Source organism: Mytilus californianus, unplaced genomic scaffold, assembly GCF_021869535.1.
Source record: "Mytilus californianus isolate M0D057914Y unplaced genomic scaffold, xbMytCali1.0.p SCAF_1, whole genome shotgun sequence".
In the NCBI taxonomy this organism is placed as follows: domain Eukaryota; kingdom Metazoa; phylum Mollusca; class Bivalvia; order Mytilida; family Mytilidae; genus Mytilus; species Mytilus californianus.
The window spans coordinates 4,761,508-4,787,138 of record NW_026262581.1 but is presented as its reverse complement, the minus strand read 5'-3'; the positions used below and the strand labels follow the sequence as shown (position 1 = coordinate 4,787,138).

At 33.0% G+C, this 25,631-nt stretch overlaps 1 protein-coding gene across 1 annotated transcript in view; it reads right to left on the bottom strand.

The window, feature by feature from the left end:
- Nucleotides 1-25,631, bottom strand: part of LOC127739199 (germinal-center associated nuclear protein-like) — a 49,175-nt gene that overhangs the window by 16,272 nt on the left and 7,272 nt on the right. The window contains exons 2-19 of the mRNA XM_052250822.1: nt 24,775-25,304; nt 23,664-24,674; nt 22,387-22,548; nt 21,437-21,529; nt 20,767-20,832; nt 19,305-19,391; nt 17,578-17,783; nt 16,781-16,919; nt 14,965-15,210; nt 14,475-14,564; nt 12,289-12,425; nt 10,017-10,076; nt 9,208-9,357; nt 7,391-7,662; nt 5,342-5,491; nt 4,779-4,845; nt 3,501-3,701; nt 3,005-3,107 (exon numbers count right to left, since the gene is read on the bottom strand). Of these exons, the coding sequence (XP_052106782.1) occupies nt 3,005-3,107; nt 3,501-3,701; nt 4,779-4,845; nt 5,342-5,491; nt 7,391-7,662; nt 9,208-9,357; nt 10,017-10,076; nt 12,289-12,425; nt 14,475-14,564; nt 14,965-15,210; nt 16,781-16,919; nt 17,578-17,783; nt 19,305-19,391; nt 20,767-20,832; nt 21,437-21,529; nt 22,387-22,548; nt 23,664-24,674; nt 24,775-25,249 (3,715 nt within the window). The 5' untranslated portion in view covers nt 25,250-25,304. The remainder of the gene's footprint in view (nt 1-3,004; nt 3,108-3,500; nt 3,702-4,778; nt 4,846-5,341; nt 5,492-7,390; nt 7,663-9,207; nt 9,358-10,016; nt 10,077-12,288; nt 12,426-14,474; nt 14,565-14,964; nt 15,211-16,780; nt 16,920-17,577; nt 17,784-19,304; nt 19,392-20,766; nt 20,833-21,436; nt 21,530-22,386; nt 22,549-23,663; nt 24,675-24,774; nt 25,305-25,631) is intronic.

Sequence of the window (25,631 nt, the reverse complement as noted above, 5' to 3'; positions counted from 1 at the left end):
TTTCTTTGTTTGATGCATATGCTACTACCAGTCCAATTTGAGCTTGAATTCAGTGATATAGTGTTTTGACAAAAGCTTGATGTGTTTTTCTATGCTAGAAATAGATCATAGAAGGAATTTAAGTCAAGCAGAAGTCAATATAACAAGTTTGGTGCTGTTATAGGTATAGAACCACTAATTCAGGCCCGGTCGGAAAGAACATACAAGAAAGTAGTACATATTTTAAACAAAATAGTTCCTACGCATAGCTGTATCTTTGTCAATAGTGGGAATATTTGGGTAGTTTTAGTATCAAATGAAAGCTTGGGGACTTGGGATCACTGTAGAACCCTTATTGAAAGTTTTATTTGAATAATAAAGAAGTATATGAAATTTTAATAGGAGGGCTCATTTGGCCTGTTGTTCATATCAGAAGTTCCTGTTTTTGTACTATCAAACTTCCGGGAACCAGTACGCTCTAAAATGCAATTAAAGGTATGTTGATTTTTTCAGCACAAGTCAGGATAAGGTACAGTTTTGACATGAAATAACTGCCACTTTATTTGAACTTAAGACAAAGTAGCCATTAATGCTTGAAATTGCAGAATTTAACATAGAAAGCAATGGGGCTATGAATTAGTGGTTTTATACCTTTAGGGGTGGGGATCTCAACCATTTACAAGATATTAGAACTTTCTCAAATGGCAGGGGTTGGGATGACCCCTGGGGACTAACCCTGTATATCATTCAAACCTTCTTAGCATGACAAACCAGAATATATATGGTTTAGGGGTGGGGATCTTGACCACTTACAGTTATTAAAAATTTCTCAACTGGCAGGGGGTGGGGGTGACCCCTGGGGACTAACCCTGTACTTCATTTGATGTGCTTTATCATGACAAACCAGAATATATATGGTTTAGGGGTGGGAATCTCGACCATTTACAAGATATTAGAACTTTCTCAAATGGCAGGGGGTCGGGATGACCCCTGGGGACTAACCCTGTATATCATTCAAACCATCTTGGCATGACAAACCAGAATATATATGGTTTAGGGGTGGGGATCTCGACCATTTACAAGATACTAGAACATTGGGGGTGGGGGGAACCCCTGGGGACTGACCCTACACGTCATTCAAATGTTCGTTACATGACGAACAGGAATATATATGGTTTAGGGGTGGGGATTTCAACCATTTAGAAAGATATTAGAACATTGGGGGTGGGGGGAACCCCTGGGGACTGACTGTATACATCATTCAAATGTTCGAGACATGACAAATAGGAATATATATGGTTTAGGGGTGGGGATCTCAACCATTTACAAGATATTAGAACTTTCTCAAATGGCAGGGGGTCAGGATGACCCCTAGGGACTAAGCATGTATATCATTCAAACCATCTTAGCATGACAAACCAGAATATATATGGTTTAGGGGTGGGAATCTTGACCACTTACAAGATATTAGAATTTTCTTAAATGGCAGGGGGTGGGGGTGACCCCTGGGGACTAACCCTATATTTCATTTGATGTGCTTTATCATGACAAACCAGAATATATATGGTTTAGGGGTGGGGATCTCAACCATTTACAAGATATTAGAACTTTCTCAAATGGCAGGGGGTCGGGATGACCCCTGGGGACTAACCCTGTATATCATTCAAACCATCTTAGCATGACAAACCAGAATATATATGGTTTAGGGGTGGGGATCTTGACCACTTACAAGGTATTAGAACTTTCTTAAATGGCAGGGGGTGGGGGTGACCCCTGGGGACTAACCCTGTATTTCATTTGATGTGCTTTATCATGACAAACCAGAATATATATGGTTTAGGGGTGGGGATCTCAACCATTTACAAGATATTAGAACTTTCTCAAATGGCAGGGGGTCGGGATGACCCCTGGGGACTAACCCCGTATATCATTCAAACCATCATGGCATGACAAACCAGAATATATATGGTTTAGGGGTGGGGATCTCGACCATTTACAAGATATTAGAACTTTCTTAAATGGCAGGGGGTGGGGGTGACCCCTGGGGACTAACCCTGTATTTCATTTGATGTGCTTTATCATGACAAACCAGAATATATATGGTTTAGGGGTGGGGATCTCAACCATTTACAAGATATTAGAACTTTCTCAAATGGCAGGGGGTCGGGATGACCCCTGGGGACTAACCCCGTATATCATTCAAACCATCATGGCATGACAAACCAGAATATATATGGTTTAGGGGTGGGGATCTCGACCATTTACAAGATATTAGAACTTTCTCAAATGGCAGGGGGTGGGGATGACCCCTGGGGACTAACCCTGTATATCATTCAAACCATCTTAGCATGACAAACCAGAATATATATGGTTTAGGGGTGGGGATCTTGACCACTTACAAGGTATTAGAACTTTCTTAAATGGCAGGGGGTGGGGGTGACCCCTGGGGACTAACCCTGTATTTCATTTAATGGGCTTTATCATTTAAAAACATTTTCAATTAAAACGATTGTGTTTATCACAAACGGTTTTCAATTTATAATCATTTGAAAATTTTAAAAAATAAAATCCCATAGGGTTCTATAGTAAAACCCTCTTTTCTTTTTGCCCCTCAAAGTACCCCTTTATAAACCCCATTGCACAATCAAAACCCTGATTGCACCACTAGACATGTTAGTCTAACATATTGTGAAACCCTAAGTTAATCTGACAAGCGGTTTTGGAGAACGGGTGCGGACAAGTTCAAATTTAAAAGCGGCGGAAGAAGAAGAAGAAGAAGAAGAAGAAGAAGAAGAAGAAGAAGAAGAAGAATAATAATAAGAACTGAGCAAAAACAATAAGTCTTCCCAAACTTAGTTTGTCTATAAATCTGTGATTGTCATCAAAACTCTTCTTTTTTAATCTTCAAATCTGTATATTATGATCTTGTTTTAATCTTATAACACACACTGTCCGTTATTTTATAATTACAAAAGCTGATAGTGCTGATTTTACTTTATAAGATACATTAACTTTTATTACATACCAGAAACATTCACATCTAGTTTGCCTATAAATCTGTGATTGTCGTCAAAACTATTTATAGGTGTTGGTATACTTAAAGGTAACAAAGGTTCTCCATTCATCACCTGTAATGAAAAACAAGAAACCATAGCTTTTGCCTATATATTACCTTGAAATTAAAATTGATCAGGACTACACCTAAAACTTTATTAATAAGCTTCAATCTGATGAATTAAATATTTTCTTCTATATCTGTTGTTCTATTGTTTAAATTCAATTTAACTTTATGTGGCAGTCTATTAAATACAAATGTAAACTCTGATAAACAAAACAAAGCCGACTTCCGACCCTGTAATAATTGCATATGCTAAAAACATGTTAATTGGCAGAAAAAGTAGCATTAAATGAATGAACATGCTTAATTAAATATCATCACCTTTAAAAATTATAATATATAGAAAAGTTATTAATGCAATAAATAATTTTACATTTTTGACAATGTAATTAGTGACACTTACCTCACCAATAGAACTACTAAGTTTACTTTCTATTATATTCTGAGATCTTCTAGGCAGCCATGATTCTTCTGGCTCTACATAAGATGTCCTATCTAAGACAACAATCTCCTCTGTCACATTCAATCCATGGAACTTACAGAAATATCTGGCTTCAATCTTGCTCTCAAATCCAAGACATCTCACCATCTCATTAAGAGAATACTACAAATATACATTGTCCCTCTTTTTATTTATATAAAGTTAACAGCTAATACTGTGGAGTCATTTATTTTCGTGCTTACCAATTTTTGTGGATTAAAGAAAATATTGTTTTCATTGATACTTGATTTTGTGGTTTTACAAAAGTTTGTATACAGGCCTATAGAAAATTTTACTTTGGTTGAGCATTTAAATTTGTGGTTGTCCTTTACCTACAAAATCAACGAAATATTGAACGAATAATAATGAATCAACAGAAGTCAGTTTAAGTCTGGCATATATTCCATCTCTATTAGCTATAGGGACCAGAAACATTGAGTTTTTTTATTCAATATGAAGTCTGCTTTACTCTAGAAAACATTGGCCTTTTCTTTGGACCAAAATAAAATTGATTGCAGAAAAGTTGTTACACAAGAAAATATTTTGAAGAGCTGTTTTCATATAAAATTAACCAAATATCAATGGTCTTGTATAAGTACTTCTTCATAACACACTTCATCAGAAACAATGTACAATTCCAGTCACTAAAGGATTACTAAGGGAGTAGAGCCTCATATTCTGCCCTAAACTTAAGTGGATGGATGCTTAAAAATATATATCATAAATTAATTAGATAAACATAACACTTTTATAAAGTTTAAAATCACTGAAGCATGACTAAGGGGACAGGGCCTCATTAACTGCATGCAATTGAGATGCATGGATGAATGAGTAACTGTTTACAAAATGTCACTGATGATTTTAAAATGGGCCTATTACTCAAACTTCACATAATATATAGAAGATGCTGTTATCGGGAAAGTAACATTTTTCACTTCACTACATTCTTTGTAAGCAGGCTCTTTTCACAAAAAATGTTACAACAATAATTGATCTTAAGTGATACTGAAATGTTTTGTTTTAAGGTTTTTTGCGTAATGAGTCGCTGACAAATATAATCAATTTTTAATATCTTTGGGCAGAAAAAGGGAACACCAAACAACAAATATATGTAAATTAATACTTTCACTTACTTTTTAATAACAAAAGATTTTTTCACTCTCAAAATATGAGTTGAGGTTGCTTAGGAGTTAAACTTACGTGTGATTTAGGTCTGTAAGCCTTTATAAGTGTCAGCAGAGCTCTACTTCTAACTTGTGTGTAATATCTATAGATATAAATGTTTAATAATTATCATTGTGAAAGATTCTTTGTAAGCTTAAAAAAATTAAACGGAAAAATAGGATTGAATTCCATGCATCACTTAATCATTAATTTTCTACTAAACAAGCAATGCATATTTAAACATATATCAACAAAATATAAGTAATGACTACCCTAATGAAAAAAAAACTTTTGTTGTACAACGGTTGGTAAATAATCAAAGATATTCACTTGTTATCCTTTGACCATGGGAAAAATATTGAAATTTGTTTCATTGGCATTTATATCATATCTACCTGTCCATATAAACTATAAAGTATCTTAAAAAATGCATGGTAGAAAATGTTTTTAATATAAGGACAATTTCAGAATTCCCAAACCTGAATTAATTGTTTTCTGAATTTTTATATATGAAATCTTTTTAATATTCACTTTTGGGCAGACCACCTAATAACCTGCTTACTAAAACAAACAGGATAATTAAACAGTTAATGACCAACCTGTGCATTATGCAAGCTTGAAGAAATGATGCGTTTTTTACCAACTTGAAGAACCGTACAAAGTTATTACTGTTTAAAGCAGAATGGACTTGTACAGCAAAATTGATGTACTGTGTATTTCTCACTGCTGGTCGTAACTGTTGAGTTTCTCTGGAAAATAAATAATAAAATTTTATGATCTATTTTTGTGATAATTTTTCATATTATGCTATTCGCTTGAGATAGAAAATAGTCGTCAGAAACTAAGGGCCCAAATACTGTTGTCAATGTAAACATTAACAACGTCATAGTCAAAATAGCAATAAACAGATTATCAATGGTCTTTCAAACTTGAGGATGTTTCTCAGCCATATCCCATCTTAGGGCTGTCCCTCTTCAATGAGATTGTAGCTGAGAAACATTCTCATTTGAAAAACCATTAATAATCTATAATTAAATTAAATTCAGTGATGCATCACAAGAACTTATTCTAAAATGGACATAATATATTATGGTTTTGTCATTTAAACTATCTAACTTTTTTCTATGTAAAGGACACCGTCTTTTGGTATGTATAGTGCGCACATTTATACCCTGGGTCATGTTTCTTGTAAGAGGGGTGTGCATTATACATGCCTACAGACATTTTCTTAGGTCTTTTTTCAGGTCCAAACTCTGACAAAGAAATTTCCAGAAGAAGTGAAGAGTACGGAATATTTTTGCTAAAACCTCAATGTTTTACATGTTATATTTGTAGTATATATCTTATTGTTCTTGATTTGTCATGTTTTATTCAAATAAAATACATTTTATATCTCTGTAGTTACATTTATCGTGTAAATTTGTCCATCTGTTTGCAATCCAGAAATTTGCCATGTCTTAATAAAGACACAATAAAGCTTTTGTTGTCAGTTAAATTAGCCTCTCCTTTTGAAAAGATAAACCGCCATTTTTTTTAATATATCAGGTGATCGCCAGTCATGTGACTTGATATTGTAAAGTGATGATTTAGTCTATGAGAAGTTTATTTTTATAAATACGTTTCTACTTTGTAACTTTTAAACAACTGTTTAAAACCGTTCAAGAAGAAATTATGATTGAAAACAGGATAATCCCATAATTGTAACCTGAACGAATTTAATTAGGAACAAGGTGAACCTGTCACTGATTTGTTTTGACATCGATTAGACAGTTGATTGAGGTGTGATAATCCGGAATAACAGCTAGAATCAACAAACAAAAAATAAAAATAATGAGATTTTAACAATTTATTACAGCACTAATGATGTTAATAATAATCATTTGACTGATTTGTAATTATGTTATTGTTTCAATCAGAACATTAATTTGGATATTTAATCTTGTCCTTGATACTCAAACAATTTATTAAATTTGGTTTTAAAAAAACAAACTTAAATGTAGATTTATCTCAATCTAATAAAATTCTTATTCATTTGTCAGAATATTTGCAATTTAATTACATATTCCGTACGGAATTCACCGACTTCGGTGTCCATTTAAACAACTTCCTGTTTACCTATAGACTTCCTGTTTGCTGATTTTGGAGCTATAACTTTTCCGAAATGTCTATGAGTCTTATACGAACAATAAACTTTTTTTCTCACGTTTCTTGGACCATAAAGGGGGTGCGCACTATACACCCCAAAAGACGGTACATCATTTTATTCAATTCATTTACACAGCAGACTTCTATGTACCATTTGTTGTTCCATTCATTGAGATGTTCAAGTTCATGTCCAAAGTCAGGAAGCCTGTCTGTCATAAGCTTTATTTATATCTTAATTTTTTTGTCCAGTTTGGAATTTGGCAGATCTTGTATTTTTCTTTTAATAACTTCTATTTTTGGTCTATTTTTGATGCTGAATGTTTACCTTCAGATGTCTTTAGATTTTTGGGTTGTATGGTAATCATTAATTCATAATAAAAATGACATAAAAATAATGATTTTTTTTCTCAGTATTCATGAATATGTTTTACTTTTCTGAGGTATGAATACATTTTTTTCAATAATTTCTTCTAACCAATGCCAGCTTTAACTAAATATTTTACCTGAGAATGTCCCCTTCATTCAAATTCATTAAGACCATATAACTTCTTATTTCTGCCTCATTTCTACAAAACACATTCTGTTTCTTATCCAGATCATGATAAAATTCCTTCAAGGTTTGTAAACACTTTGTCATATTTTCGTTGTTGATTTTAAGGTCAAATGTATGCATGTCCTCCTCACACAATCGTTCACTACAGAATATATGGAATCTGACACATTTCTCCAGAAGTTCAGCACTTTCTGGTGTAGTCAACTGTTGTTGTGTTATATCCTGTAATAAAGGCACAAAGGATTAATTATCTATATACCAATTCAGTGTTCTCCTCAGGATTTTTTTAAGGCGCAAAATTCAAGGGCGCGTAACTCTTTTTTTAGAGTGAAGGTTTGTGATCTGAAGCAATACCCCTTTGTTATTTGCAGAGAACATGTTCATTCAGAATTAATAAAATCGAATATGGTTAAGATATTTGGTATGCAACTTTTTAAAACAAATTTTTTTTATAAATGAACAGGTGACCAGTTTCCATAGTTTCACATTACGCTTCCGTGTGTATTATTGTTTAATCCTATCTTTGGCAGATAGATATAAAGGAAACTTTACAAATTCGTTAAAGTTAAAACCATTGAAATTATTTACCAGTGACATTATACAGAAGCTGGGGCGATTCTGTACCCGTGTTGATTGTCACATATTTCCCGACGCACAGATTCACGATCGATGTTCAATGATCATTTTATTTCTAAAAATATGACAGTTTCAGACGAATTTACCTTGCAAGCAACATTTTTTCACTTTCTATTAAAGTAAATCACTCCTCGTTATCTTTAATCAAACTTTATTTTAATTTTTTCAACTACTAATACTTTCATTCATAGTTTTCATCGTAAATATCTTTAGCAATGTGTATTCAAATTTATCATGTGTATTCAACACGTTCATTGGTCGTGTTTAAATAGATTCTTCTTCTTACCGACCAATGAAAAAATTTGTTATATAAATGGTCAAGTGATCACACACACGATGCGTAAATACAATGTATTTGCGATCTATTTCTTCAATTTCTGCACTGAAGTTTTTAAAATTTTTAATTTTCTTCAAAAAATATCTATCTTCTTGATGATCATTTATGCTATTAACTGATAACATAGTCCGATAAGGCTGAGATAAGCGTGGCTCAGGTAAAACTAATTATCAGTTATTGCGTAACACTGACCGACCCATCAGCGGTGATCAGTAACTTGACAATTTTAACCAACATTTATAATGAAAATGTGAAAATTAACACGCTGCGGGATCAAGTATCAAGGGACAGCGGCCAATTAAGACGCTGCAGGATCTACAAAAATATTATGAAGGCGCTGCGGCACCGCAGCGTCATATCCGCCTGGGGAGAACACTGCAATTTTTATGAGATAGTCTAATTGTTGCGATGATAAAAGATAAGATTTTCATGTCATGCGGCAATTGATTCTCCCTTTCATGATGGTTATTCAACTTTTTAGTGCTTGAGAATTTTGTCTTTAGTGTCTAAAATCATGTAGAATCTAAAAGCACACTAAATAGTTAGCCAACTAAATTTCTCCCTTTACTAACTCAACATTTTATTTCACATTTTTTAACTATATTCAACAAACAATAAAGTAATCATAAAACACTCTTTTAATTTCACACTATTGATATTTATCACTAGCTATATTCATAAAAGACTTATTTTTCTTACACTGTCCCATGCGAAATCACCCCATTTTCTATTCATTTAAGACTTACTTTTCTAATACCTCTAGTTCTGTCACATACTATTCATAAGAGACTTACTTTTCTTACTCCACGTGTTCTATCCCATAGGAAATCAAACCAATCTCCCCATTTTCCATCCTCTCCTCTATCAGCAATCTCAGTCAGTAGGTAATTCATGGTAAGTATCAAAGCAGGCAAGGGACGTAACTCATGTGGTAAAGGTTCTTCCTTTAAAACATAAGACCAATTAACTCCTTTTCAGTTGGAAGAAAAAATTTCGTTTGCATAATGTTAGTGTTTCAACACATTCTAAAAGTAATATTGTGAATAGCTAAGGCTTAAAATCAACCTATGTATGCATGTTCTCATAAAAATTTATCAAGGAAAATCCTCCAAAAAAGAATCCTGTTCATTTATAGCACTTGGACTCTTACAAGAGATAGGCAATATCCTTCTATATCATGGCTCATCCTGAGATACCCAAAATTAATTGATAATATAAATCATCCTGCCTGAACTTTTACAAAATCATAACAAAGAATAAGGCATCAAACTGATTCTAAATGTCATCTATATATGGAAAGACTAAAAAATGTACACAAATCTGTAACAAACAAATCAATTTGAATATGCAATGATTTTAGGGCTGAATTTGTAATGATTACAGCAAATATGTCACGGTTGCCAGCTATGTTAAACCCATCATTTCAGACTTACAACCTATAGTCTTGGTCATGAATTTTTTTTTATCATAAACTGTAGCAAGACAATAACAAATGATTATATCTTATGATCTATTTTTGTAGTAATTTCTTGGCGAACATATTACTTATTTATTAGTTGCACTCATTAAGCAAGTCACATTACTTCAATGTAAATATTCTCACCTGATCAGCTGAGGATCTGCTATACTCCTTCACTGCCCTACTATGATCTACCTGAGGATTCTGTCAAATAAATAGTAAATACATAAATATTTAGCATCCTAAAGAATCATCACATGTAGACTTGAGAACTGGAAAAAACTTCATTTTTTAAGTTCAACAAGAGGCATTGTCCTTCTAAGTATACCCCAACTCATAACTAACAAGAATATGTCCATAGTACACAGATGCCCCACTCACACTATCATTTTCTATGTTCAGTGGACCGTGAAATCGGAGTCAAAACTCTAATTTGGCATTTAAATTAGAAAGATCATATCATAGGGAACATGTGTACTAAGTTTCAAGTTGATTGGACTTCAACTTCAGCAAAAACTACCTTGACCAAAAACTTTAACCTGACTTGACCAAAAACTTTAACCTGAAGCGGGACAGAAGGACGGACTATTGAACGGACACAGACCAGAAAACATAATGCCTCTACTACTATCGTAGGTGGGGCATAAAAATATTGTAAAACAGGAAGTAGGTATCTAACAGATCAGAAAAGGTCACAACTCATCAGTCAAGTTGCATGCAAGTATGAAAGCATTTTGATCAGTGGTATTAGAGAAATGTGTGATGTAAAAAATAAGTTCATTCAAAATATTAAAAAATTCGTAAGGGTTCCGCGGAACCCAGTGTCTCGCCTACTTTTTCTGTTAATCGCAGGCTCAACAAAAATGAGGAAGTAAATCAATAAAAATATTCCTCTTGATACTATTTTTTGATTGTAAGAAGCTTCTGTCCAAGTTTGGTAAAAATCCAGGATAGTTTATGAATCTAATAAATGTTTAAAAACTTTAACTGCAGACTGAATGTAATGTTAACTGGAAGAAAACAAAATTTCCTTCTAGATACTAGCATTTGATCATAAACAAGCTTCTGTCCAAGTTTGGTACAAATCCAAAATAGTATAAGAAAGTTATTAAAATTTTAAAAACTTTAACCACAGAGTGAATGTGTTGTTTCCTGGCAGAAAATCTAAGTCCATTTAAAAGTAAAAAATGGAAAAAATGGATTTATTTTTTTTACAAAATTTCCTTCTTGATACTAGCTTTTGATCATAAACAAGCTTCTGTCCAAGTTTGGTACAAATCCAAAATAGTATAAGAAAGTTATTAAAATTTTAAAAACTTTAACCACAGAGTGAATGTGTTGTTTCCTGGCAGAAAATCTAAGTCCATTTAAAAGTAAAATAAGGAAAAAATGGATTTTTTTTTTTACAAAATTTACTTCTGGATACTATCTTATGATCATAAACAAGCTTCTGTCCAAGTTTGGTACAAACCCAGGATAGTTTAAGAAAGTTATTAAAATTTTAAAAACTTTAACCACAGAGTGAATGTAATATTTCCCGGCAGAAAAACTAAGTCCATTTATAAGTAAAATACGGAAAAAATGGAATTTTATTTTTACAAAATTTACTTCTGGATACTATCTTATGATCATAAACAAGCTTCTGTCCAAGTTTGGTAGAAATCAAGTATAGTTTAAGAAAGTTATTAAAATTTCAAAAACTTTAACCACAGAGTGAATATTTGTGGACGCCGCCGACGCCGACTGAATGTAGGATCGCTATGTCTCGCTTTTTCGACTAAAGTCGAAGGCTCGACAAAAAATCATAGTTTAAGCAAACAGGAAGTAAGTGTCTGGAAGGTCAGAAAAGTGTTCACACTGTTGAGCTGTATTCTGTTCATAACTTTGTGAGAAAATGGTGGAGATATCATTTGCTGGACTAAGGGATGGATAAGGAGATTGTAATCTAGAAGTGGGACTAGATCAATTTATTTAAATGTAGCATATATTTTAGCAAAGACTTTTTATATTACAAATTACAATCCAATTCATATTTTGTAAATTCAGTAAAATTTAACATCTTTACAATTTATCTGTTTATTTTCTTATAATGTAAGGCATACATTAGTTTCTTTTATCAAGGCAACATGAACAAACAGCATATAAAGCCACTGTGACTAAATGTAAAGAACTCTTCAAATTACTTTCAAAACTTATTATTTTCAAAATACACTTACTATGAGCTATATAGCACATTATAAAAGATTTTCCTATTACTATCAAGATGAAGAATACCAATATTATTATTGTCCCCCTGATATATGGTTATTTCATTGCATTTCCCAGGAATGTTCTCTTATGTACACCAACTCAATATCTCCTTTTTCCAAAAATTAAAACAGTCAAAATCATAGCATTTTTAAAAAATTTTACTTACTGAACTTCCAGGGTTCAGAGATTCATACACATGTAATCTTCGTTTCTCTTCCCTATCATAACGTTCTCTCTCAGGACACATATCTGTACAGGTACCAACAAATGCCTTTGACTTTAGATTTGCAGTTTTCTTCATTCCTTCAAAATGAATTTTAACATTTCATCTTAATCTAAATATGTTATATTCAAAAGAGGAACAGTGCAGATAATATTGATGATCAAATGTTTACTATATCAAAAAATATAGTAATTCTACCTAAAAAAAATATTTATAAAAAATAAAAATATTTTTCTTGTTTATAGGTCTAATATAGAACAAACTTATTATTTCATGTTAATATTAAGCTCAAAGATCTGTCTAATCTTTCAATAATGACTACAGAACTCTGCTACTGTACTCAGAAAATTAAAAATACAAAAAAATGAATGTGATTTAACTCACTTTAGAGAATGAAAATTCTATTTTCACACTTGAATATACCTGTCAAATTACATGATTAATGTGTGATCTTCTAGATTTTAACCCCTTGTCCTGAATGCATCTTCATGATTATGAATGTAGCCCTAAAATTATCTTGTGAATATCTACACAAAAAAATTGTTGAATATCAAATTTGAACTTTCCCAAAGGGAGACATTCAAGACCCATTTTAAAATATAGCAAATAGAAATTATATTTTCTTGCGATCTCTCTTTTTTCTCCTGATTAATTCCTACATTGTAAATAATTGAGATTCAATATGTGTTTTGAATTTTGAGTTGTTTTTCCTTAGTTTATGTTGTGAATTTATAAATAGTTGACACCGAGATTTGTCTCCCCTGCATGTAATTTTGAATAATTTTCAAATGTTGAAACTAAAATGGAAATATGTTAACATTTAAACCATGCAAAGCATATACAGTGTTCTTCCCACAAATTTCATAGAGCATTGAGGGAAAGAGGAAATTTTGATATACCATCTAGTTTCTAGAAATAAAAGCATCACATCCATAACAAAATCTATACGAAAATCATTTCAGGTAGACTAACATTTAAGTTATATAGCATCACATTACCATCATGCTTAAAGGCCCTGGGGAAAACTGTGTTGTAATAAAGATTCTTTAATTGTAACATTGAAATCCACTCTGTTGTTGAAAAGAAGTTGCTAAAAATTCGTAAGGGTTCCGCGGAACCCAGTGTCTCGCCTACTTTTGCTGTTAATTGCAGGCTCAACAAAAATGAGGAAAAAAATCAATAAAAATATTCCTTTAGATACTATCTTTTGATTGTAAGAAGCTTCTGTCAAAGTTTGGTATAAATCCAGGATAGTTTATGAATCTAATAAATGTTTTAAAAACTTTAACTGCAGACTGTATTTAATGTTAACTGGAAGAAAAACTAAGTCCATTTATAAGTAAAATACGGATAAACAGGTACAAATTTTAACAAAATTTCCTTCTAGATACTAGCTTTTGATCATAAACAAGCTTCTGTCCAAAATTTGGTACAAATCCAGGATAGTTAGGAAAGTTATTAAAATTTTAAAAACTTTAACCACAGAGTGAATGTATTGTTTCCTGGAAGAAAAACTAAGTCCATTTATAAGTAAAATACGGAAAAAATGAAATTTTTTTTTGAACAAATTTACTTCTGGATATTACTTTATGATCATAAACAAGCTTCTGTCCAAGTTTGGTACAAATCTAGGATAGTTTAAGAAAGTTATTAAAATTTTAAAAACTTTAACCACAGAGTGAATGTAATGTTTCCTGGCAGAAAAACTAAGTCCATTTACAAGTAAAATACGGAAAAACAGGAATTTTATTTTTACAAAATTTACTTCTGGATACTATCTTATGATCATAAACAAGCTTCTGTCCAAGTTTGGTAGAAATCCAGGATAGTTTAAGAAAGTTATTAAAATTTCAAAAACTTTAACCACAGAGTGAATATTTGTGGACGCCGCCGACAACAACGACGCCGACGGAATGTAGGATCGCTATGTCTCGCTTTTTCGACTAAAGTCGAAGGCTCGACAATAAAAAGGATCACCCTCATTTGTTTGTAGATACATGTATAGCTATAGTTTAGTTAATTTTTTGCTATGGAACCCTAAAAAATTAAACAATAAAAAAATAATATAGGAGGAACACAATTTTTAGGAAAAATTAACATCAATACTTAATATTGAACTAAAAACCTACCAAGCCTTATAATCTTATCTCTAAGATTCAGGATCTGTAACCTATCTGCTGAAGTGTGGCATACTGTATTTCTTAAAACTGCCAAGGATCCTGAAAAAAGTAAATTACATTTTGAGCTACTATTTCAGTTACTGCAGTTTTTCTATTACTTTTTATGTGAGGTTCCAAACTCTCTGCTTATGGGTCTGGGAGTTTATGATCAACAACTATGAAAGTTGAAAGAAATAATTTCTTATATTAACCCTGAAAAGTTATATATCTGACATGATTAATTATCTAAGTTATGAAGAGAGATCTAATTTCTTCAAGTGATGTGTCTGAATTTATGGAAATAACGCAAATTTTCTACATGGATGAGGAAAAAAAATTCCTTATTCCAAGTTAAAGTTAAAGGGAATGCTGCCATAACGAGTACAAAACCATGTGCATTCAATATTCTACAATTAAATGATTGAAAATAACCTTCACATAATTTTGTAAGTGTACACACCTTTATCTACATTAGTTGGTATGGTAACTGCTGTCCTGGATGTAGAAGGACCAGGACTAGAATGTCTAACAGGACTGCCAGGTAAGGAAGACTTTCCAGCTTTAAGGTCATCAGGTCGGTCCATTACCTTCATCTGTTGTGTAGCTATATCACTGGTCCCTGACATACCTGCTAATTCATCATCTAAATCATTCTGTGCCCATTTGAATTTGGCACTTTTAGTGGTCGGCTTTAAATTGGCAAATTCTGAAATTCAATATTTATTGTACATTGATAATTAAAAGTGGAAAGAAGAAATTTAAACAGGAGGATGCTTAATAAAGAAACATAATGTCTAAAGTGACACATCTTCAGTGAAACACAGATTATACCATCAGGGCCGTAACTAGGTCTCCAAAACAGACGAGGCCGGGGTCTGGGGCCGCCGACTGAGGCCCCCTCGATAGTGGGTGCCCAGGCGGGCAAAGCCCCCCGGCCAAAAATTGTAGCATTAGGGTTCGAAATATATCTTGTAACATCCATTTTTATATCATATTTATCGTTTGTGTTTCATATTTACTGTATGAAGAAATGCATTAGGCAACCAGAGCCGGCTGATAGATACTTGCCTTGAATTTTGTTCCATCAAAATATATATCCATTTACAGTAGGGTATAGATATAGGAAGATGTGGTATGAGTGCCAATGAGACAACTCTCCATCCAAATTACAATTTATAAAAGTAAACCATTATAGGTCAAGGTACGGCCTTCAACACGGAGCATTGGCTCACACCGAACTGCAAGCATGTTTAATAGTAGAAAAAGCGTGACATGTGTGTGTGGTTAACGCTGCAATAAAAATAACATACATTTTGACAAAATTTAATAAAGACCAAAGAATGGAAGCTAGTCATTGTCTGTGAACGCTAGTTCAACCTTTCTTGTGCCACTAAGATCCCATTGTTTGAGAACAGCTTCTGCGTTTACTTGCCCGACATTGTCCGTACGATGGACGTGAAACATGGCCAAACAACATAATCTGTCCTCAGTCGAACTTGTTCAGAACCTTTTTCGCGGGAAATAAATAATTGCTGAAACAAATGCCGGTTTACTGGCGATTGTAATCAGATAGAGAGTTCGATTAACGTAGTTGAAATAAAAGTACACAAGCTTAATGTCAACATTAATTACTATTCTAAGTATGTATTACTCAATTGTTGAATGAAATGAAAATGTAAGGATGTTTTCTACCCGTGCATGTCCAACCTTTTTCCATTTTCTTTCTCTTATTTTTTTTTTGCCAAAAATTCAGACGAGGCAGTTGCCTTGTCTGCCTCATGGGTAGTTACGGCCCTGACCATCTTCCACTGAACTGCTTACATAACAAACTGATAACACTGAGAAGTGTCGTCTGACATAAACATATGTACTGTGGATTCAGTATTATATGTGGGATACTAATTCTCGTGGATTTCCTGGATACAGGTGAACCACATATTTAAATGTTCACCAAGTACAAAATTTCTATAGGCTTGTATGCAGACTTTGGCCAAACCAAAAAAAATTGGTACCCACGAAAAATAAATGAATCCACAGTATTGCACTTGAATTTAAAATAGCAGTTTTTTGCTTTAACACTGCTGAATACTCAGAAGTGTTCATTCATTTGAATCAAGTTTTTATTCATTAATTTTTCTAAGCTTATTCTTACTTTGTCTAATTTACCTTCAATTCAATTACTTATTTTTGGGGAAAAGGTCCACTTATTCAACTTTTGCTCAACTTCAATTATAGTCTTAAGTTAAGGACAGAATTAATTTTTTACCATGTCTTACCATGATCACTCTTTCTTTTGATGGGTGTACTGTCAGTTTCATCGGTCGATCTTCGTCTGTAACTACTCCAGAAGATTTCCATTGGACGTACACCTTTGTCCAGAAATTTCCCTCTAGCTTTAGCTTCTCTTGCACCTTCCTATAAAATGGAACACAGATCTTCATTTACACATATGATCAATCATCATAAATATAATGTAATCAAATAATGGTTTTTAGTTTGTTATTTAATATTTCTGGACATAGCTTAACCTTCCAACTACCAAAAAAAACTAAACTTTGACTAATGAATGGTGATTTCTGCTATTCAGTAGTTGTCTCGTGTTGCTGTTTGCAATATTTGATTTTTTGTTCATTGTTTTAGCATAAAAGAGAGGCGAAAGATACCAGAGGGACAATCAAACTCATAAGTCGAAAATAAACTGACAACACCATGGGTAAAAAAGAAAAAGACCAACAGACAAACAATAGCACACAAAACACAACATAGAAAACTAAAGACTGAGCAACACGAACCCCACCAAAAACTGGGGGGTGATCTCGGGTGCTCCATAAGGGTAAGCAGATCCTGCTCCACATGTGGCACCCATCATGTTGCTCATGTTAGTAAAAATCCTGTAATAAGTCTAATTCGGTAGGTCACATTCAGGAAAAGGGGACTGGATTGTAGTTACAACATTAGGAACATATCCACTCTTAAAATATAATTTATAAAATATTTATTTCATTTTTTCATTTTTTTTTTAGGAAAATTCTCTGAAAAGCAGCAACCTAAAGATTAAAAAAAGAAAGCTTACATGTGTTTTAAAGTGTATAGTGGTCATGAACTTCCTTGGATTAGGAAAAACTTTAGCTACATCACCAAACTTAGAGAAGTGCTTCTTCATGGTAAAGACATTGTTATATTTATTTGGCACATAGTTACAGACTATTGCTACTCTGCTAGACATTTCATCAGCACTAGACAGTCTTCTGATTGGTCTCTTTGATTGTGGTTCTTCATCTGTAAAACAACATCAGTTCTTTAAGTTTGTTTACAACTCAATAACTTTTTAATGGTGTACAATGATTTTATTCAGTTATTTGTTACGCAGACCTAGAAATATTTATTAGCTTTCTTTACTACCTACTCTTCAGTAACAACTGTATATATTAACCAATCATATCATGATACTTAAGGATATTTGCAGAATCTGTTTGACCGTTACTTTCACTTTTCACCATAGCCAATAAAGAATTCATGCAAACTAATAAGAAACTCCTATAATTAAGTGGTACATGAAAGATAAATCTGTGTAATTATTGCTAGATTCTTATTAATGCGAATGGGTAAGTATAGCAATGGTAAGAAATCGCATTCTGATATCTAATAAATGTATCTGTATGCAACTTATCCCAAAATCGCATTAATTAATCTCATATTTTTGTGTCCAATCTTCAAAAATTGTAATGATAAATGCATGCAATAATTTCTGAATTTACAGCACCCACTTATTATAAACAAAAAATTGTCAGAATTAAAAGCAGCAATTTCCAAATAAAAGAAAGAATTTGCTCCAAGGAAATGAAGAAAGAATCATTTTTTATGGATTTGTAAAGGGAAATAACTGATAGGGACAATAATAGTCTTTTATTCAACCAATACAGCTTATAGAATTTACATACACAAATATAATAGCATCAGTGATTAATTACGTATGTGTTTTACAATTACAAACAAGTTTGGATCATTGAATCATCGGCGGAGAATGACAACAAATAATATAAATAATGAAATATAATCAATATATTACAAATAACGATTCTTATCAGCTACATAAAGGTATTTACCTAGATTGTTAAGCTCTTTAATGCTATGAACAGACAATAATTTTATAAATTTATAACAAGAAGGTTTTTTCCAATAAAACAGTTATATATTTTTTTTTTCTTATATCAAAACATTTGTCACATACTAAAATATAATGAATGACCTTTCTAACATTTCTTGGTAGCAAGAATGATAAACATTGTTATGTCCAAAATACAAAAGTTTTAACTTTGCTTAAGTTGTCAAGTGAAAATTCTTAAATTTGGCAATATTTGACTTAAAGTGCAATTCCTGAATGCAGAAAATATTTGAAAATAACATCGTTAATGTATATTTTGGGTCATCTGACTGTGACAGTATCGTCACCTCATTCGATTACACTACTTACAGCATAAATTAAAAATGCATAAAATAATTTTCTTGCAACTGGTCAATTTTACTTTAATTTATTAAAAGCTCTCTTAAAATATTGAAACACTAACATGAAAACTTGGATATAGAACCACTGAAACATGCTGCTGCACCTAAACAAGACTAATTTTAAAACTTAATGATTTTTAAAATGGTTCCTGACTAATTTGAATTGAACTGATTGATTTGGAGTAAATTAATAACATGCTGGAGTTTTAAGATCATTAGGCTGAACTGAGATAAAAAAATAGTGGAACAACTATAAAGAAAAGTAGTTATGCTGTAAATATTCTAATAATTTACCATTTTCTTTGCTAGGTTTTCTCTTTGTTGTCTGGTCTTCATTGTCAAAACTGGTTCCTGCTTGGTCCATTGACCTTCTTCTAACACCTGGTAATATTGGAATGTTATATAAATCACCTACATTTAAAATGATATCATTTACTACATTCATAAAATAAAAAAGGGCAAGGACTTAAGCACAAGATTTTCAGTCAAAACCTTTCACACGTAATCTATAAAAATATGTGACATAGTCTTTAACATAGACATCAAAATTGCATACAATAGTACTGTAATTAAATCTTTAAATAAACTGTTAACACAGAGATATGTCTCGCCTTTTTGTTATTTTAATAATACAAATATTGAAATTAAAATAGCAATACTTTAACATGCAAGATATGCAAATATTCAAATTCAATGAACCATGACTGAAGGTACAGGGCTAAACAATCTTCATGGAAATGAGATTTGCCAATGCTAATACAACTGCATACAAAATACCATTGACTTATCATAAGTCCTTCCCTTTCAACAAACCTAAACACAAAACATTAACTTGTAAACTATGTAAAAGGTTCAAAGCCAATGAACCATGATGAGGGGGTGGGGCTATATAATCTCCATGGAAATAAGACTTGCAAATGCCAATAATTTGCATACAAAATATCATTGACTGGTTCCTCTTTAACTTACCTAATCACCAACTAATACATGTAAACTAAGCAAAAGTTTCTAAATCAATAGACCATGACTGAGGGGGCGGGGCCAAATAATCTCCATGGAAATGAGATATGCCAATGCTTATACAACTGCATACCAAATATGATTGACCTACCACTAGTGGTTCCCCATAAACTGACCTAATCACAAACTTATACATGTAAACTCAGCAAAAGTTCCAAAGTCAATAGACCATGATTGAGGGGGCAGGGCCAAATAATCTACATGGAAATTAGATGTGCCAAGACTAATACAACTGCATACCAAATTCATTGACCTGGCTTCACCTACCACTAGTGGTTCACCATAAACTAGATGTAATCACAAACTAATACCTTGTTGACGCCACCAGAGCCACCCACGCCGGAAACAGCATACCTATGTCTTGCTTTTTGACTCCGTCAAGGCGAGACAAAAATTGGCTGTTAATATATAATTTTTTCTGGAGGTCTATCTTGTAAGTCATGTATTTAAAACGATCTGAAAATAAAGTTCCCTAATATGGGTTGTACTTCAAATGTTTAATTCATTTTTTAATTCTTCACATGAATTATGAATCTATTTATATATTTATAAGTATGAGGACCTGTTTCTTCTGCAGGATAATCTTTATACAAAAAAAAAAAACCAAAAATTATGTATTAATGTAACTTGCTATCCATTGGCAATACTTTATAAATATGATGAAATTTCATCTATTCACAATTAAGATAATCATGGCCATATGTTGGTTTCTAGCCATCTGATTAAGATAGGATACCTGAACCAGCCACAAGTTTCCCAAACAACATCTTTTTAGATGACACTTTCAGCTTTTCTTCTTTATCTGAAAAGTAAATTATACAGTTATTACCATTATAAAGTTGTTTGTCATTTTTCAATCTTCATTTTGACAAAATTAACACAATAGGCCTTGATTTTTTAGCATGATACTTGTAGCTAACAAGATATCAGTCTGTATGAAGACATGTTACCCTAACCCGGGACATTATTCTCACTTTAATGACCAGTCAATGCTCTAATTCCATAATTTCTTAGCTTAAATGTGAGCATGAGACAGCAAGGATTAAATGTTAAAGTAATTTTGTTTGGTCAAACCCATAACCTCAGCACTCTTAGCAAACAAGCAACCATTAGAACAAAAACAAATTTTTAATCAATGATTTCATGTAATTTTGTAAAGCAGGTTGTGTTACAATAAAAAAATTATATAAGATTGTTTGTTATTTTGGTGGAGTTTGATATCCCTTTTTCTATAAATTGCATATAGTCATGGCTGTCAGTGAGAGAAGAAAGAGTGCCAGCAGTTTACCACCTACATGAACCAAATTGAAAAGTCTGTCACATACAGGTACACTAAGTACACCATGCCATTTTTTGTATGCCTTTTTTATGTGTAAGATATATTTGCATTTATCTATAGTTTATACCTGTAACATCAGGTTTCCCAAACATTCCATAACCTGATGTAGATGCTTGAGACTGTACTCCACCAAAAATAGAATCTGTAGTCTTGTTGGATGCTGAAAAAATCCATTTTCTTTCACTGAATCTTTATAATCATACATATTATATATTAAAGTTTAATCAGCCCTCTTTATACAGTAAGGCTATAAAGGACAAGGTAAAATGATGCTATCTTCCTATACCACTAAGCAACCAAGAACAATTGGACTTTACTTGCCAGGGTGGCTTAAGGTGGCATACACTTCTAAAACATTTTGTTACAGGTATAGGGAAATTTACTTAATCTGCTCAATTTGTCATGCATAATGTCATATAAAAATAAGAAGATATGATACGACTGTCAATGAGACAACTCTCCACCAGAGACCAAATGACGTAAAAGACATGCGAACACTGCTGGTCTACTAAGGCAGGCATTCTATAAGAGGGTTAGAAAATTATGGCAGAAAGCACATGGTAAGATGAATTGCCAAGGTGTAAGAGTGTAGATTGTAAATCTGTCAACACTATTTGAATGAAAGTGGTAATTGTACCTATACAGTGATAAATATAAATAAAGGAAAAGTGGGATATATGCAACCAAACAATAATCAAAACCGTATAAGATATTTCTAATATGTCTAAAATTTGGTCTTTCTCAATACACAGGAATTTATTAAATATGAATAGTACTAGATCTAAATCCTCATAAGTCTGCCCAAATATATATTTTTATCATATTTTACTGTTAAATGTTACATAAGCCACATTTACTTGTTCATTTATAATGTCATAATTAAGATGGTAATATAACAGGCACAGGCTGAATAACCTTATCTTGGGCAGTCAAAGCAAAAGCTTCAATCAAAATATGCACCAGGTATATCATAGGCCTACACATCACCTGAAAAATCCCTTGCTAACATAAACTTACGTGCAAAAACAGTGGTAGTTGTAGATACAGGATATAATACTGTACTGGGAGGACTCAGTTCAGTTATAGGTGCTGTCATTTTCAATTCTGGTTTGCCAAACAAGTTCTTTGCGTTCTCTGATTTTATCACATCACCACCTATCAGAGATTTACCAGCTGTTCCTAATTAGATCAAAAATATTTATGATTTAAATATAACTAACTTCTAAGTACAGTGCACAAGTTAACGTTTCATGCCGATCAACGTTCTTAATACACAGTTTAATCTGATTAATTCAATAATTTTAACAACAAAAGTTGCAATGCTCTTCATCTGTTTTGACACATCTTGTAGGCCCCCATTGTTATATGATCAACAATGTTTTAATACATATTTGTCTTTCCAAACTTTGGCTCTATATATATATATAAACTATAAGAGTATTCTAGATAATGTATACCAAAAGACAACCAATAATAGTGCTATGAGTATCTATCTCAGAATTCATATTTGTTTAATAAATAAATAATATACAACTGTTTACTCAGCAGGATTATATTTTAACAAAGGCTGACAAAGGATATGTGTCTAAATTTTTCATTTATTTCTAAAAATTATTATAATTGAGAAAAAACTATGAATATTGTTAAACTGGAAACACAGATTTTGCTTAAAGCCAATAAGCATTAATTTCCTATTTTTCCATATGTTAAGCTCTAATTCCTGTATACAGTAAAAAAGAAGACAAAAGAAAGACAGTTTCAGAAAACCTGCAAGAAAATAGACATTCAATTTTCTTAAAAATCAGGCCGTTAATTTTCTTGTTTGAATTGTTTTATAATTGCCATTTCGGGGCCTTTTATAGCTGACTATGCAGTATAGGTTTTGCTCATTGTTGAAGGCCATACCGTGACATTAAGTTGTTAACGTCTATGTCAGAGAGTTGTTTCATTGGCAATCATACCACATCTTATTTTATATAGATCCTGTCTGCAAGATTCTCTTACAAGAATATAACAATGCTCTGTCTTACTTTTTGTTTTGAAGACTTTTTAAAGGATCCTCAGTATTTGTTATACATGTAACATTTACCCTAGAAGAAAAATGGAGCCTGATATTTTTTTTTGATTGATAAAATGTTATCAGAACATAAAATAGAATGGATCACTGTCAAATCCTTGTAAGCAATAAATTGACACCACAGGATCTATATTTCAATCAAATGGAAAGCACTGGGAATTCACATGAAAACAAAAACAATTTTGAAAGGGTCTTTTCATATTACCAACATAGTTACCTGACAGTCCAAACAGCCCAGATGACACTGATGTCGCTGCACTAAAGGAATCTGGTCCTTTTGTTGATTGAATTCCTCCCTGTCCTAATATACCAGAAGATTGTATGCCTGATGTACCAGACCCAACAGACTGTGAACCTGTCTGACCAAATATTCCTGAAGATGCTGTTGTTTGTGTGTTTAAGGAACCAGTAGAGGATACAAGACCCTTCCATCCTATTGTACTATGTAAGCTTGTTGTGGTGACTGGTAAAGTTCCTCCACCAAATGTTGTTGACCCTGTTTGTAATCCTGTACCCCCAAATACAGAAGACTGAGTTGTTTGTCCAAAAACAGAAGGTGCCTGAGATGTTCCTAAACCACTTCCACCAAAAGTAGTTGCACCAGAGGAGGTCTCATTACCAAACCCTCCAAATGAAATCTGAGCTCTAGTCTGAGCTGATCCAGGAGTAGCTGTTGCATAACTAGAACCTCCAAGTGTACTTGGTTTGGTTGTAGGTCCAAATGGTGGAGCTCCAAATGTGTTTGTCTGAGTTGTGGTTTCAAATGATGGACTACCAAATGAGCTTGTTTGAGAAGCTGTTCCATGTGAGGAAATACCAAACATGTTAGTCTGAGTTGTAGTTCCAAATGAAGGAGTACCTATTGTACTTGCTTGTGACACGGAACCAAAAGTGGGACCACCAAATGACTTTGGTTGAGTTGATGTTCTGCTAGCTTGAGTGGCTGTTCCAAAAGTAGATCCACCAAATGCATTGCTTGTATTGGACTGATTTCCAAAGGCAGACCCTCCTAATGTGGCAGTATTTCCAAACAACCCAGAACCAGAATGAGATTGGGTTCCGAAACCTCCACTTCCAAAGGAGGCAGCTGTTGTTGTTGCACTACCAAAAACAGGCCCAGTGTGAGTCCCAAAACCTCCACTTCCAAAAGAGGGAGTCGTCACAGCACCAAAACCAGAGGCAGATTGCGGTCCCATTGTTCCAAAGCCTGTACCTCCAAACACAGAACCTGCAATGTGAACAAAACATGTATTAAGGAGTACAAAAAAATTATCAATGCAAATCACTGGACTATTAAAAGACTGATTTTCCTTTGTAAAAAAATCTACCTTGAGGTCCAAATCCAGGAGTGCTGGTTGTTGTTCCAAATCCACCACTTCCAGTGTGAGAAGTTCCAAATCCACTACCAGTCTGAATGTTACCAAATCCACTGGATGCTTGATTTGTACCACTTATACCAAATCCACTAGATGCTTGATTTGTACCACTTATACCAAATCCACTAGATGTTTGACTTGTACCAAATCCACTGGATGCTTGGTTGGTACTTGTACCAAATCCACTAGATGCTTGATTTATACCACTTGTACCAAATCCACTAGATGCCTGATTTGTACCACTTGTACCAAATCCACCAGTGGCAAATCCACTTGGAGTACTACCAAAACCTCCAGATCCATATCCTGGGGGATTAGGTGTTCCAAATCCAGCTGACTGGCCAAATGGGCTTGCCTGTCCAAATGCAGGTCTTTGTTGTTGTCCAAAACCCCCAGTTGCTTGGCCACTAGCAAATGGGTTGGCCATTGTAATAATGGTACTGTCTTTTGACAAAACTAATTCAGACTGCAGATTAATACATCTGAAATAGATTTCAAATTTATAAGATAGACTTTACAGAAGCATCAAATTATTTAAAGATTAATGTGTGTGTTTAACGTCACTCCACTAAGTGTTAAAAGGGCATTAGCTTTGATTTCGGCAAAAATTAAAAAAACAATTCATTTTGTTTCATGTATTAATAAAAGTGGAATTTTGAAATAATATTTTGTTATAAACAGTCAGTTTGGCCCAAATTCGTCAAAATAAGCTAAAAACATTGCTGATGTATTATTGACATGCAAGTTAATAATTTAACCTCCTTTCTGCAGAGACATATAAATATTTAGTATATATGTCTCTGCTTTCT